This window comes from Mytilus californianus, unplaced genomic scaffold (genome assembly GCF_021869535.1).
Source record: "Mytilus californianus isolate M0D057914Y unplaced genomic scaffold, xbMytCali1.0.p SCAF_6, whole genome shotgun sequence".
Lineage (NCBI taxonomy): Eukaryota > Metazoa > Mollusca > Bivalvia > Mytilida > Mytilidae > Mytilus > Mytilus californianus.
In genome coordinates this window covers 51,126,946-51,142,909 of record NW_026262712.1, presented here as the reverse complement: position 1 = coordinate 51,142,909, position 15,964 = coordinate 51,126,946, and the positions used below count along the sequence as shown (strand labels likewise).

The following is a 15,964-nucleotide window of genomic DNA, read 5'->3' as shown; positions in this document are numbered from 1 at the left end:
CAGTAATGAGCAAACTTGTCAACAAATTATTCAGAATGACTGGTTTTGAATTACACTATTGCTTAATAAAATAAAACTTTTAATATGACGTACTTCGCTTTGGAAACAAAGTCATAATTCCAATATAACATGGGCTGCACGTGATTGACGTCGATCACAATTAAAATTGCGACGTCAGTTGTATTTTGAACAACGTCGGAGATCTAAATGGGCATTTGTGTTGGTGTTGCTCGCTAGGAAATTAAATAAAATCTTTCCAAAAGTAAGTTTACATGTATCTGTTAATTTTTTATCGTGAAACGGTTGATTTTCTATAACATTTTGGCTTCATAAAATAAAAATGGCTGCCTTTCGAACGTGTGTTATAGGTCCGCTTCTACGTACAAAAGTTCTAAATTTTCCTATTACAATCGAAATAATTCTATCATTCCATGCTCTATATAAAAATAAGGAGATGAGGTATGATTGCCTATGAGACAACTATACACCAAAGTTCAAATAAAGGGGATGTAAGCAATTATAGGCAACAGTACGGCCTTCAACAATGAGAAAAAACCCATACCGTATAGTCGGCTATAAAAGGCCCCGACATGAAAAATATGAAACAATTCAATTGAGAAAAACTTACTGCCTAATTTATGACAATTAACGAAAAACAAATATGACCGACATGAACAAACGACAACCACTGAACTACAGGCTCCTGACTTGGGACAGGCACATAAAGAATGTGGCGGGGATAAACATGTTTGCGAGCGCTCTACCCCCCCTAACCTGGGACAGTGGTGTAACAGCACAACCTAATAACAAACTATAAAAATCAGTTGAAAAAGCGGCTTAACTCATCAGATCGATACAAAGCAGAAAAACATCAAACAAAAACATAGACCGGACGTGGCAGCGTATTTATCCATCCCTCATCCCTAACAACAAAAAGGACACTAGGTACATATCTGAGAGTACTCGCAGTTACTAACAGCTAGTTTAAAGCAAATAACAACTAATAAAACAAATCATGTATCAAATATCAATCAGTACACATCCAACATCCAATGGATCTCGCTAACGCTCGTTATAAAGATATTTACAAATATAATGCCTACCCATGTTAAAATGAGCATAGAGCATGGCATGAAAGAATTATTTCTTAAGTTTTCATCTCTTTTGTTTCTCATGCATGAGTTGGGTGTGTCGTGAAAAAGCTTCTTAAAGCAATATTCTGTAGTTTGTATATGTTTGATTTAACAATTCAGTAATATGCAATAAACGATCTCTGGACATCATCGTTAATTATGTGACAGCCAATCCCAAACTTATTTCGCCGCTATCTTTTCTTGGAATATGGTTAAAGGTAATAATATTGCGGGTTTCTTATTGAATATACTTTGGATATTGTAATCGACGTTGTTTGCATACAAACAATATGGTTTTATACATGTCATGTTGATTGGTGACCACGGAAAGAAATTGTGTCAACACTGACCTCGAAAATTTTCAGTTGCATAATGTCGTTGTAGAGGACATCAGTTGCTACGTGACATGCATTTTAATGAGAAAAATCTGACAAAAACAAAGTAAAGCAAACAAACAATCAGACGATAATAATAAAATCCTTAAGGATTCCGTAGAACCCTGTGTCTCGCCGCGATTGATTATGTCAGTGTAAAAATGTAATGTTGATTGCTAAAAACTAAGTCCATTTATCAGTCAAATACAGATTTTTTTTCTTGAAATTGAACTTTTCTTCAGAGGCTATTTCTTGATCTACAGAAGATTATTTCCAGGTTTTAAAACATTCCATAAAGTTATTGATGCCTGAACAATGCAATGACACACTGCGTGTTTGTAAATGATGACTACAAAAAAAACCTGACTTATAAGTAAAATAGATTAAAAATAAAAGTATATTTTCAAAATTTTGATTCAAAAATTAGCTCTTAATCATAAAAAAGCTTCTCCCAAAGTTTCAGAAATTGCTATGAAGGTTTGATAAAAATGAAAACGGCGTTAACGTGTAAAAACTTTAATTCTAGACTAAATCTAAATGATAACTTAAAAAAATATAATTCCTGTTTCAGTAAAATGTGGAAATAAGAAAAAGAAAACAATTTCAAAATTTTGCTGATGATACTGTTTTTCTATCCAAGTTTCATAAAATGCAATGAAGGCTTGACGCAGTTATCGAATTCTGAAACTCTTAACCTTAGACTGTATCTTAATGTCAACTGCGAAAAAAAAAAACTAAGTCCATTTATAAGTAAAAGAAAATGAAAAAAAAAAGTTGAAAATCTTACTCTGGGTAATGTCTTTTGATCATAAAAAAAGCTTCAAACAAAGTTTAATAAAATTCCATGAAGGTTTGACACAGTTATTGAGGTCTGGAAAACTCTAACCTTAGACTGTATCTTAATGTCAACTGCAAAAAAACAGTCTATTTCTCAGAAAGATATGGAAAATTGAATAAACGAATCAAAAATTAAATAAAATTTGCTTTTTATTGACATCAATAACGTTGTCAAGTCACATTTATGAAACTTTGACAGAAGCTTTTTTTATTATCAAAAGATTTGTGACCACTTTGTTGGTATTTTGTGTAACAAAGTGGAGGCAAATCTCTTGATCATAAAAAAGCTTCTGTCCAAGTTTCATAAAATTCCATGTATAGGTTTGAAAAAGTTATTGAGGTCTACAAATAAAACTTTAACCACAGACTGAACTAAATGTTGATGCCGCCGACGGAATGTGGGATCGCTGTCTCGCCTCCGTAAAAAATATCGGAAGCTCGAATATAAGAAATGAACAGTTGATTGGTTATTCGATAGATGTTTTGTTTTCAGTTGGCGTGAAAAGTACAAAAATATTGCAAATTTATTTATTAAAGCAAGTAAACAGATATTAAAGTACAAAGGAACCTAACATATCACTTTTACCCCCTCAATAATTACTCTAGACGTGACAGCTGTATAAATGATCAATTTTCCGTGGAAATAAATGGAATCCAAAAGGTTAGCACTGATCCTGAATTAACCTATACACAGCCAGGCGAGAACAAATGGTATTGCAAACAGAACAAACGAGATTTCCATGAACTTAACTAAGTTCTAAACATTTATTGTACTGTTACTGAGATTAGCATTCTGTTTGTTATACAAAATACCAACAAAGTGGCGACAAATACTAAATCTATTATGAAAGTAATTTGTATAAATTAAATCAATTCCGAATCAGTTACATAACAAAGAAAAATCATACATAAAATCATTAATTTTCTGTATTCTGATTGTCTAATTGTCACTATCGTGATAAATAAGAGGTACACTTCAATGCAGCGCTCATAGTGTTTTCGAATTGAAATGACAGTTAAAAAGTCCAAATACCATACGGAATACAGATTTGCTTCATTTTGTAAAATAAATATTTTAATCTTATCCATGACCCACATTGGCACACCTTTTAATATTAATGGGGAAAAACGTAAAAAAAATATTCATAAAACACTTCACATCAGAATTCACAATTTTTAGATTTTCACTCTCCAACCTGTTGCACTTTAAAAAAAATAATCAATATATATCATGATTCTATAAGTTATAACGTCTTTTGCCTGACAGCATGTTTACTTTGTTCCAACATGACGCGTTGTTTCGCAAGAATTGTATGCTGCTTTATATTTGCTGCAGTTGTATATATTCATCTTCGCTGGAATCTGCAATATGAAAAGAGAGTAATTTTCTAAACAAATGAGTACCAGTAATTAAATTTATGCTTCAAATTTAAGAAATATAAATTCCTTCAAATATAGAGATCAATTTACTAGTATACAATACATGATACGAAACCATCCATATGGCAACCATGGCGATTGAAATTGGAGTTTACGATGGCGATTTTGCTGAACACAATCTTGAAAATTGGAATGGGAAATATACAATGGACTGGTAGATGTAAATATCCAACCCAAACTAAATGAAAACTTGACGAAATGGAGATCGAGAAATGGAACATTTTTATACAATGATTCTTACAGTGCATCAAAACAATTTAAAAATTCAACATGGTTTCAATGTTTTAAAAGACATGACCCTTTGCCCGAGTTTGGTATCCAACATTGAAACCAGGAGGATTATTTTCCGGAAATGATTACTGTGTTAACAAGAGGGATCTACGTAAGACAAAACATGACCCATGGTGTGGAATATATAAACCTGGACGAGATTATATAGCATTTCGATATCGTAAGTTCAAATCAACATACCTTACTGGAAAAGAGAAGCATTCATTTTTAGGATGTATTAAGGCAGTGCGACAATTTGCTCAGACAAAGTCCACCTCAGAGGTACTTTTTACAATGGAAGAACGAGAAACTTTAGAAGATGACGGGATTGAAACGTCGTGGTACTTTTTTAAGCCAAACTAACTTTTTTTTAACAGCTTTAGGTTTTTTTTTGGATATGTAGGATTTTGGTTTTACAATTTAAGGTAGATCATAGGTATATATTTCCTCAGATAGAATTTTTTTATACTTTGCCAAAATAAAGATTTTTCTATGCTTTTTCCAAAAATATAATAAAAAGTATGGGTCACCGTACCATTTTTCAAGCTACGGGTCGTATGAAATTGCACAAATTTGCTTAGATTGTTCATGAAAAAACACAAATTTTGTGCTTAAAATGAAATCTATGAGATAGAATTTTGAAATATAATATGAGAAGATAGGTTTTATAATATGCTTTAAGAAAATAAAAAGAAAAAATGGTGTCATCGAACTTGTTTTCTTGCTACAAGTAAAAAATTAAAATTTCCCTATCAGTCCAGTATAATTTTTTTACTAAAAGAGTTATCTCCCCTTAAATGGCCAAGCTGAAAAAATGATTATAAAAACACAATTATTTGGTATTTATTTAAACATTTTGAATAATGCAATAAATCACTAAGTTTTCTTTCATTAAATAAACAGTCTAACCTATAAATTGCCTATCTGTCTCCAAATTTGCAGATTTGGGCAAAGATCTAGACCGATTGTGTACTGCGATTGTACAATCCAAGATGGCGGTATACCATGAATCTACCTTAAAGTACCGATAATTCAAAACAGATAATAACCAGAGGCGGATCCATGGGGTGGGGCGTAGAGGACGTAGGTCCCAACTTTGATTACCAAAAAAAAATAAAATCTCTTGTTTTCTCACCATTTATTAACTATATAATTTTTTTATGTATAAAATCGTCCAATATTATTTTTACTTCTCTACACTCAGCAGTATATATCCAGTTTTCTAGAATAATGACCCCTTTTCAAAAATCCTGGTTCCGCCCCTGAGAACAACACTCTATATTAAATCATGGAAGAGCTAAGAAGCTGACAATTAGAAACAGATGCAGATTTAGGCTGGGGAGGCTTTTGGTGCTACATATATGGTTAATGCATAGACTTTTTACATGTCCAAATCCGAACGTTGCCTAGTTTGCTCCACCCCCCTTTTCTTCTCAAATCCTGGATTTGCATCTGAGAAACACAAGAAAGTTATATAAATATATATCAACAGTTAACCAAAAAGATATATCGGCTGCAACTCAAATAAAGCCTTCTACTGTATTGAAAAAGGTAAATCATATTAGATATCATTATCTTAAGAAACTTACTTTAAATAAATCAAATATAAACAGCAATAACTGTTCTTTCCTAAAGTAAGATATTTGAGATTTAAATAGGAAACTCTACACAATAATTTATGAAAATTATTAATTCTCCTTTTTTGGACGGTGATGTTCCTTTGGCCCCATCTTACGGTTTTTATATAGTGACATTTTTTTATGTTAACAAACGTAATCTATGTATCACTGGTAAATTATTAAGTCAAGGATTTTGTTACTACAGATTACCTATAATAAAACATTTACAAAATTCTTTCATAGATACAAATATTTGGTTTGGAAGTTTGGCTGTAACTGTAGAAAACTTATTGGGTTGACACCTTCAAACATGTTTAACCCCGCCACATTTTTTATGTGCCTGTACCAAGTCAGGAGCCTGTAATTAAGTGATTGTCGTTGGTTCGTGTCTGTAATATTTGTTTTTTCATAATTGTTTTGTTATATATTAAGCCGTTTGTTTTCTCAATTGATTCGTTTCATATTTTTCTTGTCGGGACTTTTATAGCCGACTATACGGTATGGGTTTTTCTCATTGTTGAAGGCCGTACGGTGGCCTAAAATTGCTTACATCCACTTCATTTGAACTTTGGTGGAAAGTTGTCTCATTGACAATCATACCAAATCTCCTTATTTTTATATTTTTATATTTATTATAAACGGGAAAGCACATCGCAATTTTTACGGCGATATTGTTTATATAGCTCGTAAATTTAGATACAATCTTGGTAAACTTTGATCCTTTAAATAAACTTATTCTGAAAGGTTACCAATTTAACACTGTAATTTGTTCTTTGAATATTGTTTTATCGGTATAAATATTGATTTTGTTATCAATAAGTTAAAACCCAACTCAATATGACTGCTATCTTCCTCTGGAATTCTTCTTCTGTCCACGTCGGGACAACCTCAAATGAGTAGGTATGTTTCGGTTATCTATATGTACCTTAAATACAGTAAAAGCATCAGGGTTGAGTTATTTGTATTTGGTCATCGATTGGTATGTCTCTTATTTATTCTGATGTTTAAGAGATCAGAAATTAGTTCGTCACTTTGGTTGAGATATTTTTCTCTAATGTCTTGAAGTATTTTACAATTTAGTAAAAAGTGAGAGCCATCTTCGACATCTATATCACATAGTTTACACTTTACAGATAGGTGTTTCGTTCAGGTTATATCTTGATCTACGAGATTGTAGAATGTAAGTATCAGTAATAAGTTTTAATTTTACGGACATGCGGACAGCCTCTCTGGTTGAGTCACTTGTATTACCAATGGATAATAAAGTATGACAGTTTCCTGGTGATAAGTTTAATGTTCCAAGGTATTTCAATGCATGAGATATAAGTACGACTTTTTTGTATTAGTAAATTTTTCCAATAGCGGACGATTGCTTTACGGACAGATTTCTTCCATGGTGGTACAGAAGCAAATATCATTTTAAAAGTCCAAAGCTTTAACTTAACTTTAGATATAACTTTCGGCTCTAACACAAGAACATCCAAGTCGTTAATTGAGGATTGAACACACAGACCTATTACTTGACCTTCACACTGTTCAAGGTTTTAGAAAAATATAGATGCATGATCATGAATAATCCTTACAAATGGATAGTAATATTTTTACTTATTACATATAGATCTGTTAAAGCTAACAGCTAACTACAGATCAACTGTCTGACAAAAAACCTATTCAAACTCTAGTAGAAAAATTTGTAAGGGTTCCGCGGAACCCAGTATCTCGCCTACTTTTGCTGTTGTTTATGTTTTCAGTGTGATAGGGGAATGTACATAATAGATACAGTTAATGAAATGGTTTATCAATCTAATAAATGTTTTAAAAACTTTAATTGCAGACTGTATGTAATTTTAACTGGAAGAAAAACTAAGTCCATTTATAAGTAAAATACCGATAAACAGGATTTTTTTTTTACAAAATTTACTTCAGGATAATATCTTATGATCATAAACAAGCTTCTGTCCAAGTTTGGTAAAAATCCAGGATAGTTTAAGAAAGTTATTAAAATTTAAAAATTTTAAAAACTTTATTATGGACGCCGCCGATGGAATGTAGGATCGCTGTCTCACTTTTGCGACAAAAGTCGCAGGCTCGACAAAAATGATTAAAACAATTAAGATCACTTGGCAAGCTAAGACCTTTAAAGGAGGACTTAAAGTATGGGTTTTGCTCATTGTTTAAGGCTGTACAGTGAGCTTTAGTTGCTTACAACCACACATCATTTGATCTTTGGTGGAAAGGAGTCTCACTTTAAAGAAAAATATCATCAGTGCAAATAAGTATTTGATGTAAGGGGGCATTTAACCCTTGCACATACCTGCCAACTTTTCAAAATCTCCATGGGGGATTTTAAGCACAAGAGGAACTTTTGCTTGTCTTTTATTGTCTTAAGTGTTTTTAATCTACTCCTATATTGTTTGAACGAATATGTCTGTGCTTAAATACCCTTTTAACTAAATTGAATGTCTGTTTTAAGGTGTTCAGTTTATAAAATAAAGAATTTCAAAATTCAGGTCAACACCTCTATCTCATAGGGGATATCCCCCATAAAAGTGATAGTTGGTAGGTCTGCTTGTACAAAAAGTTTATGCATGGAGATTGTAAAAATATTCATCGTTTTCATTTCTTTGTAAGTATATTTGGGAAAATTACCACAGTTAATCAAATTTTAAATGCCCCTTATCATTCACAACCAACAAAATTATATAAATCAATTGATTGATTGCTCCTTTCTTAACATTGCAATACAATTATAAATCATGTGAGGAAAGTTTCAAGTTAGACTTGCTTTTGAAATCTATGATAATCATTTCAAATATATATATATGGATCCTCGAGAAGCTTTTGAATTTGGGGATTTGAGAGTTCTTGATGAAGTTAATTCAAGAAAAGGAACTTCGAGCAAACTAAAATTATACAGCATTGCTTTTATATAATATTATATATACATCATGAGAGTTAATAAACAATCAAAATAAATAATGATTTAATTAGTTTATTGACAACAAATCCTCACTATGACAATCAACATAATTCTGAGGAGTTAAATCGAACACAAAAAGTGTAGCATGATGACAAATGGATGATTGGTGAAGGGAAGTAACTCTGATTGACTTATACAGGAGAACCTTCAGATGTAAAAAATAAAAACTGTACAGTTCTAAAATCATAAAATACATATATATAATGATGACACAAATTAACTTAATTTTTCTATTAATATACACATCTAAGGCCAAAATAAATTAAGTTTTTTTTCATTCTGACAATGACATTAAAATTGAAACTTTTGAATTCATACTTATTAGCCAATTTCCAAACCTTAAAATATTAAAGATGAGACTTCATATTTTGATTTTTAACTAGAAATGGTATACTCTAAAAGAGTAGAAGTTAGTTCATTCATAAATGGTAATTTTACATTAGAGAATTGTTCAGATCTTTCATTTTCAGAAATGCATATGAATTGGTCAACCTATAAATAGACAATGGCAGAAAAGATGAATGAGGGAATAATGTACTGTTATGATACAACTATGTAGCATTGTCTTCCAAATGAAAAAAATATGATGAAGCACTTTAAAAACTTTAAAATTATAAATTTGGTATTACACAAATTTACAACATTTATAACTATGGAAAAACTATTGAAATTTTGTGAAAGTATCAATATTAACATTTTCCACATCCAATTTTTGAAACATTTTGTATACAAATAACTTCTTAAATATACACTTCATGTAATTACAGTTTTAATAAATAACTTCAAAGTTTTGAAATCAATACCTTTACAAAATTTGTCAGTTAGATAATCATGTTTAAGTGACAGTAAGTGACTACTAGATATCACAATATTGTTTAAAAAAAAAATGACCACCAAGTGACCAATTTTAAAAATCCAATCTTTCTAATAGATAATTTGGAATCCATGGTTGATAATCTAATAGTCTTCAATATTTCCCTGGAATCCACCATTTTGTTCATTAGCATACTGATCGTAGCCTGGATCAAATTTTTCCTGTTTGACCTGAACGTCCTCATAATCTTCCTGTGGTGCATCCTCTCCTTCTTCTGGCTTCCTTTCTCTTGACCTTGACCTCCTACTACGATCTCTTGACCTACTTCTTCGGGTCCTTTTACGTTCTCTTGATCTACTCCTCTTACGATCTCTATCTCCACCTCTATCCCCTCCTCTATCCCTAGTTTCTCCTCCTCTTTCCCTAGATCTGCTTCTTCTACTTCTTTTCCTGTCCTCATCTGAAAATAGAAATTTAGTAGTCTAGATTTAGAAAATTTTGCAATGTTTTTACTATACACCTTATCGCTATTTGCCCGCCATTACTGGACATCAAGAAGGTTTCTGTAACATCTGATAACAAATCAGTGCCTGTGTTTCTACATTTTCCTGCTGCTTATTCTATCTACCAATTAAAATACATCTTCTATCCAAAATTGATGGATAGATTGTTGTTGGCAGAGGCCAACATTTCATGCATGTTCAGGATGAGAACAAATCAACAATAAATACAATAGGGAGGTCTGGGATGAAAGTCGAGGAAATAGGGACTGCCACTGGAAAATGAGAGTATACTGGATAGCGACAAAAACTTTGCCTTGAATCTGGCCGCTTACAGACCCCTCAGATTTGTTGCAAGGGTTCTTACTTAACGTGCTAAGAGCGTGACATTATATTTACAACAGGCATCAGATATAATGTTCCCATTCTGACTAGACATGGCTGCGTACTTGTACATCCCACACAGCCAAGTGGACGTCCAATTTTGACAAGCGTTTTACTGTTGGCCGGAACACCACCAAAGTGACCATATTTCTATTCCTCAGTTTCCACTGGGAGTCAAAATTGATTGAAAAGACTTTTAAAACTGTTCTACCTAAAGTAATCATACTCAAAAAAAATAATTTGGACTATACAAAACTGATCTCAAATCAGAAAGTGAAATTTCAATGGTATTTTTAAACTTGACTTTGATGAAGAAGATCACCATAATATTACTCAATCCTTACCCCTATCTTTACTCCTACTCCTTGGCCTTTCTCTGCTTCTACTCCTCTTCCTGTCTCTACTCCGACTCCTACGTCTCCTGTCACCACCACCACCTCTATCTGCACCTCTATCTAGATTTCTTTCTCCACCACCTCGTTCTGGAACTGGACCTCGTTCTCGCTCTCCTTCTCTACGTGGAGATTCATCCCTTCCTCTCTCCCTGTCTGACCTGAAATAAACCAAGTCAAAGGATACTGTAGACCATATCTATATCTATAAACCTAAACTTGTACATAGGCTTCAAACTTTATTGTTGAATTTTTTTAAAACATACTTTTTATTGACAATGCTGTTTTTAATCACAGTTCAGTTTATAGATGGATATGAATAAAACATGAAAAGGGTTAAACATTAGTCAAACAGAAACATGCCAATACCAACACTTTAAATATCACCATATGATTCTAAATGAGTGATAAGCACACATATTTAAAGGCAAACTTTAAAATCCTTTAATCTTTAAAAAAAGTTGAGTGGTTGGACTCAATAATATAGGGATGATGAGAGATCTGACATATACACCAAGTTCTATTTTTAATGAGATTTTGACATGTTTCAACCCTTTCTCATTAGAGTTTGAACAAAATTATCTGAGTTGGTTCTTTCTAACACAATTCAGGGGCAGATCCAGCCATTTATAAAAGGGGGGTTCCTAACCCAGGATAAAAGGAGGGTCCAACCCCTGGAACCCCCCCTCCCCCCTGGATCCGCCACTGCAATTTTGCAACTCATCTATAGAAATATTCCAAGACAATTAAGAATTTTCATTAAAAGATGCTACATTTTTTAAAATCAAAATCTGTCTTTCAGTTTATATATAAATACCTGAAGTCATCCCTTCCAGAAAACCTGGTATTTTCATCTGGTCCACCCTTCCTGGTACCACCTAATCCACCACCTGTAATTAAAAAAAAAGAGATTTATATGCATTGTTAAGCTTTGATTTACTTCAATGAACAGCAAACCCTGTTCAATATTAATGTGAGAACAAAATGTCATGTTAAAAAAACACCAAACTTGTCTATAAGAAAAACATAAATGATAGCTTCAAATGTAACAAACTATAGCTCTATGATAAATCTTTAAGTGACAAAATCTAGTAGATATACTGCATATTTCCTACACATAGATTGTCTCTAGGACAAAAACTTTATCCACTGGATATTTTAATATATCATAACTTACTTGGTCCAAATTACCAATGTAAACAAATTACATCACAGAGGAAAAACTTAGCACATAAAACATGTAAAATTGATAACCAAGTATTATGGATAAATCGAGTTACTAAATATTCAATCATTATTGCTCAAAATTCCATTTGACTTATTTCCCTTGTTTCACACAATAGCAATATGAAGAATAATATTAAACATATAACGTACATAAAAGTCATTAAAATTCTTAAGCGCTTACAATACAATTGTTCTGAAAAGTTGATACTACCAAAGGTTAATTTTTCTAATTTTGAATTGACAACATTTTGTCATGGTGAGTGAGGCCTTTATAGCTTACAATAAGGTTTGGTTTTTTTCTCATTGTTGAAGGCCTTACAGTGGCCCTGTAGTTGTCACCAACATTCATGTCCTTTGGATTCTGGTGGATAATTGTCTAATTGGCAATCATACCACATTCCATTGTTTGTATAATCATTGTACATTCTTTAACTTGTGACAAGAAAGAGTAATCTGTAATGGATCAACAAATAATGCTAATGTCACTACAGAACAACATTCCATATGGCTGGTACAACATTCAACATTCAGTGGTTGTTGTTAGTTTCTGTATCATATTTATTTTTCGTTCATTATTTTGTACATAAATCAGGCCGTTCGTTTTCTCGTTTGAATTGTTTTACATTTGTCATTTCAGGGCCTTTTATAGATGACTATGCGGTATGGGCTTTGCTCATTGTTGAAGGCTGTACAGTGACCTATAGTTGTTAACTTCTATGTCATTTGGTCTCTGGTGGAGAGTTGTCTCATTGGCAATTTTACCACATCTTCTTATTGTTATATTGATCATTTATTTGCTGAAACTTGTAAAAAAAAAAAAATGGAACTTATAGTTCATAGTCTTGGATGGTTGAAGAATTCTTATATTGTTTGCAATTTTCCCTCCCCCAAAAAAATTCGAAACACTGATATCTCGTCTTAACCCAACTATGTTGACATATAAATAAATAATAACCTGTAATTTTATTAAACAAAGTAAAGCATTGAAAAGAACTCTTATATTGTAGCAATCTTTAAAACAAACAAGTTTGGGAAACAATATCAAAACTAACTGTAGCCTAATTACCAACTGCTGAAATCAATTATGCAGAGCACAGCCAAGAGAACTGTAGTACCAATGACATTATATAATCTGCAGATACACACTAGAAGAACCTGTTTGACGTAATTACTATAATGCTATTCTATTAAAGACTCTTGTCTCAGGGTTGCCAATTACTGTGTATTCAATTATTTTGATAGGTACTTATTTTCAAGACTTAAGGAAAATTACATTTTCTGGGTTACTCGATTTCATAGTTTTGACATTATTCTACAGACAAGCTTACAGGAAATGTATCTTTGTCATAATTCTTAAAATTGTGGTTTATCTATATCCACAAAAACCATGAAATAATTACTATGGAATCATGAATAATAATAAATCTACAGTATGAAGATGAACTACTCTTTCCATGTGACTTTATTACAATACTGATCAAGACCTCTATAATGTATTTATAGGGTGCAAATTCTAGTGTATTTTTTTAGTTGGAGAGAGTCCCCTACAATAAAGCATTTTCAAAATAGCAGTTCCAATTCATTTGTTATGAACAAATATAGTTTTGCCTGAAGAATATAAAATGGATGTTTAGAACATGAAAAATTCTTAGGTTTACAATTGAATTAGTACTTTTTTCTTATTCTATAAGAAGGGAGGACACCACACTTTTTGGCAAAATATGTATCTACTATAACAAACAATTACTTTGCAGTAATTTACAGGCGTTATTGTATTTAATGATGTTTTATTCTATTTATGGTCACCATATGTGGGAGGTAAACAACAGTCAGGCCATCCCATCTTTTGTTTACTATATTTCAAAGAAAAGTACAGGGTTTTGTACTTTAGAAAACTCATTACACTGTAATCCTAAGGTATAAGTTCACGTTTTCACACTAAACACTCTGGTGTAAACTTCTATTCTAAATTCGTCATAAAATTCGCCTGATCTATTTCCCCAGAGTAAATTAAAGTAATTTTCTCCGATATTTGTTGACAAATTGTTTACTGTTGACTTGATATTTGTAAGTCAATAAGACATTACGTCTAAATACAGGCAACTACAGACAATGTCTTGTATGGAACAAACTCATTTTGTAGTCTGTTTTTGTCATGACATAACCTATTTGACAGTTGGCCAAGGAATGCAACTACATCAAAATAGAAATTTGCATAATGACATGATGTTCGCTTACAAATTATTCCAACCTATCCGTTTCGTTTGAAATCAAACATTTTATAAACGGAAATCAACCACGTATAGACCACAACAAAGAACATTTATCATCCTGAATATGCATGAAATATTTGCCACTGGACCTTTAAAGTCTTTAGCTGTCAAATTCATGTTCACCGATTTGATTCAAATTCTCATATTTAATTTATAACATACTTAAACTTATATCCAAATTATAAAAAGTCTAAAATAAACACAACAATGCATGGACTTGATTATAAGTATCAGCATTTTGTGTGCATTTAAGTTTAGACGCCATCTAATTCACCATCGAGATGACCTCTGAAGAATACCAACAGTCATATAACCCAATTTAAACATAAATATAGATATAAATAGATAGCAAACAGTTGTAATTGGAATTTTCTAGGTCTGTTTGATTTCATGTCATAGATTAAAATAAAATGCTCCGCAGGGTGCAGCTTGATACGACCGCAGAGGTCGAACCCTGAACAGTTGGGGCAAGAATGGACACAACATTCAAGCTTGATACAGCTCTGAATTTGGATTGTGATTAAATATTTGACACAGCATAGGTTTCTGACACAGAATGAATGTGGTCTAAGAACTTAAAAATTTTAAATTGGACAATTTAAACTTGAAAACTGGGCCCATAATCAAAAATCTAAACACATGTTTAGATTCAGCATATCAAAGAACCCCAAGAATTCAATTTTTGTTAAAATCAAACTAAGTTTAATTTTGGACCCTTTGGACCTTAATGTAGACCAATTTGAAAATGGAACCAAAAATTAAGAATCTAAATACACGGTTAGATTCGGCATATCAAAGAACCCCAATAATTCAATTTTTGATGAAATCAAACAAAGTTTAATTTTGGACCCTTTGGACCTCAATGTGGACCAATTTAAAAACGGGGCCCAAAATCCAAAAACTTAATACATGGTTAGATTCAGCATATTAAACAACCCCAAGAATTCAAGAATAAAACCCCATTGAAATTGGTCAAGAAATAAGCAATTTATACGAAGTATCTTCTTTTGCACAATACTGTGCAATTGAATATTTCTTGCTATTGCGCAATACTGCACAATTGACAATTTCTTGCTATTGTGCAATATTGTGCTATTGGATATTTCTTGCTATTGCACAATACTGTGCAATTGAAGATTTCTTGCTATTGCACAATACTGTGCAATTGAAGATTTCTCGCTATTGTGCAATACTGTGCAATTGAAAATTTCTTGCTATTGCACAATACTTATTATATAATAATTTACACATCCTGTTTGGTGTGTATCTCCTACCATATTATTCTTATTTGCTTTTAAATATAAATCAGAAATAACCAACTTAAAATGGAAAATTTTAAAAGAAAAAAAAAAGGAAAAAAAAAAAATCCCCCTCCCCCCCCAAAATTTTTTTAACCCCCTTATGATTCATCACCCCCAAACTCAATCCCAGCCTTCCCTTTGTGGTATGGTACCTTGCAGTACAATTTCAGAGAGATCCATACACTTGAACACAAGTTATTGTCTGGAAACTAGAAAAATGTGTTTTTTGGCCCCTTTTTGGCCCCCAATTCCTAAACGTTTCCGGCAATTACCCCCAAACTCAATTCCAGCTTTCCCTTTGTGATATGGAACCTTGTAGTACAATTTCAGAAATATCCAAACACTTACACACAAGTTATTGTCATGAAACTAGAAAAATGCTTGTTTTTTGCCCCTTTCTTGGCCCCTAATTCCTAAAAT

The 15,964-nt window shown here is 32.2% G+C and overlaps 1 protein-coding gene across 1 annotated transcript in view; it reads right to left on the bottom strand.

Annotated features, from left to right (window-relative positions):
- Positions 1–8,649: 8,649 nt before the first annotated feature.
- Positions 8,650–15,964, bottom strand: part of LOC127704429 (U1 small nuclear ribonucleoprotein 70 kDa-like) — an 86,116-nt gene continuing 78,801 nt past the window's right edge. Inside the window, exons 8-10 of the mRNA XM_052208471.1 lie at positions 11,561–11,633; positions 10,696–10,904; positions 8,650–9,927 (exon numbers count right to left, since the gene is read on the bottom strand). Of these exons, the coding sequence (XP_052064431.1) occupies positions 9,611–9,927; positions 10,696–10,904; positions 11,561–11,633 (599 nt within the window). The 3' untranslated portion in view covers positions 8,650–9,610. The remainder of the gene's footprint in view (positions 9,928–10,695; positions 10,905–11,560; positions 11,634–15,964) is intronic.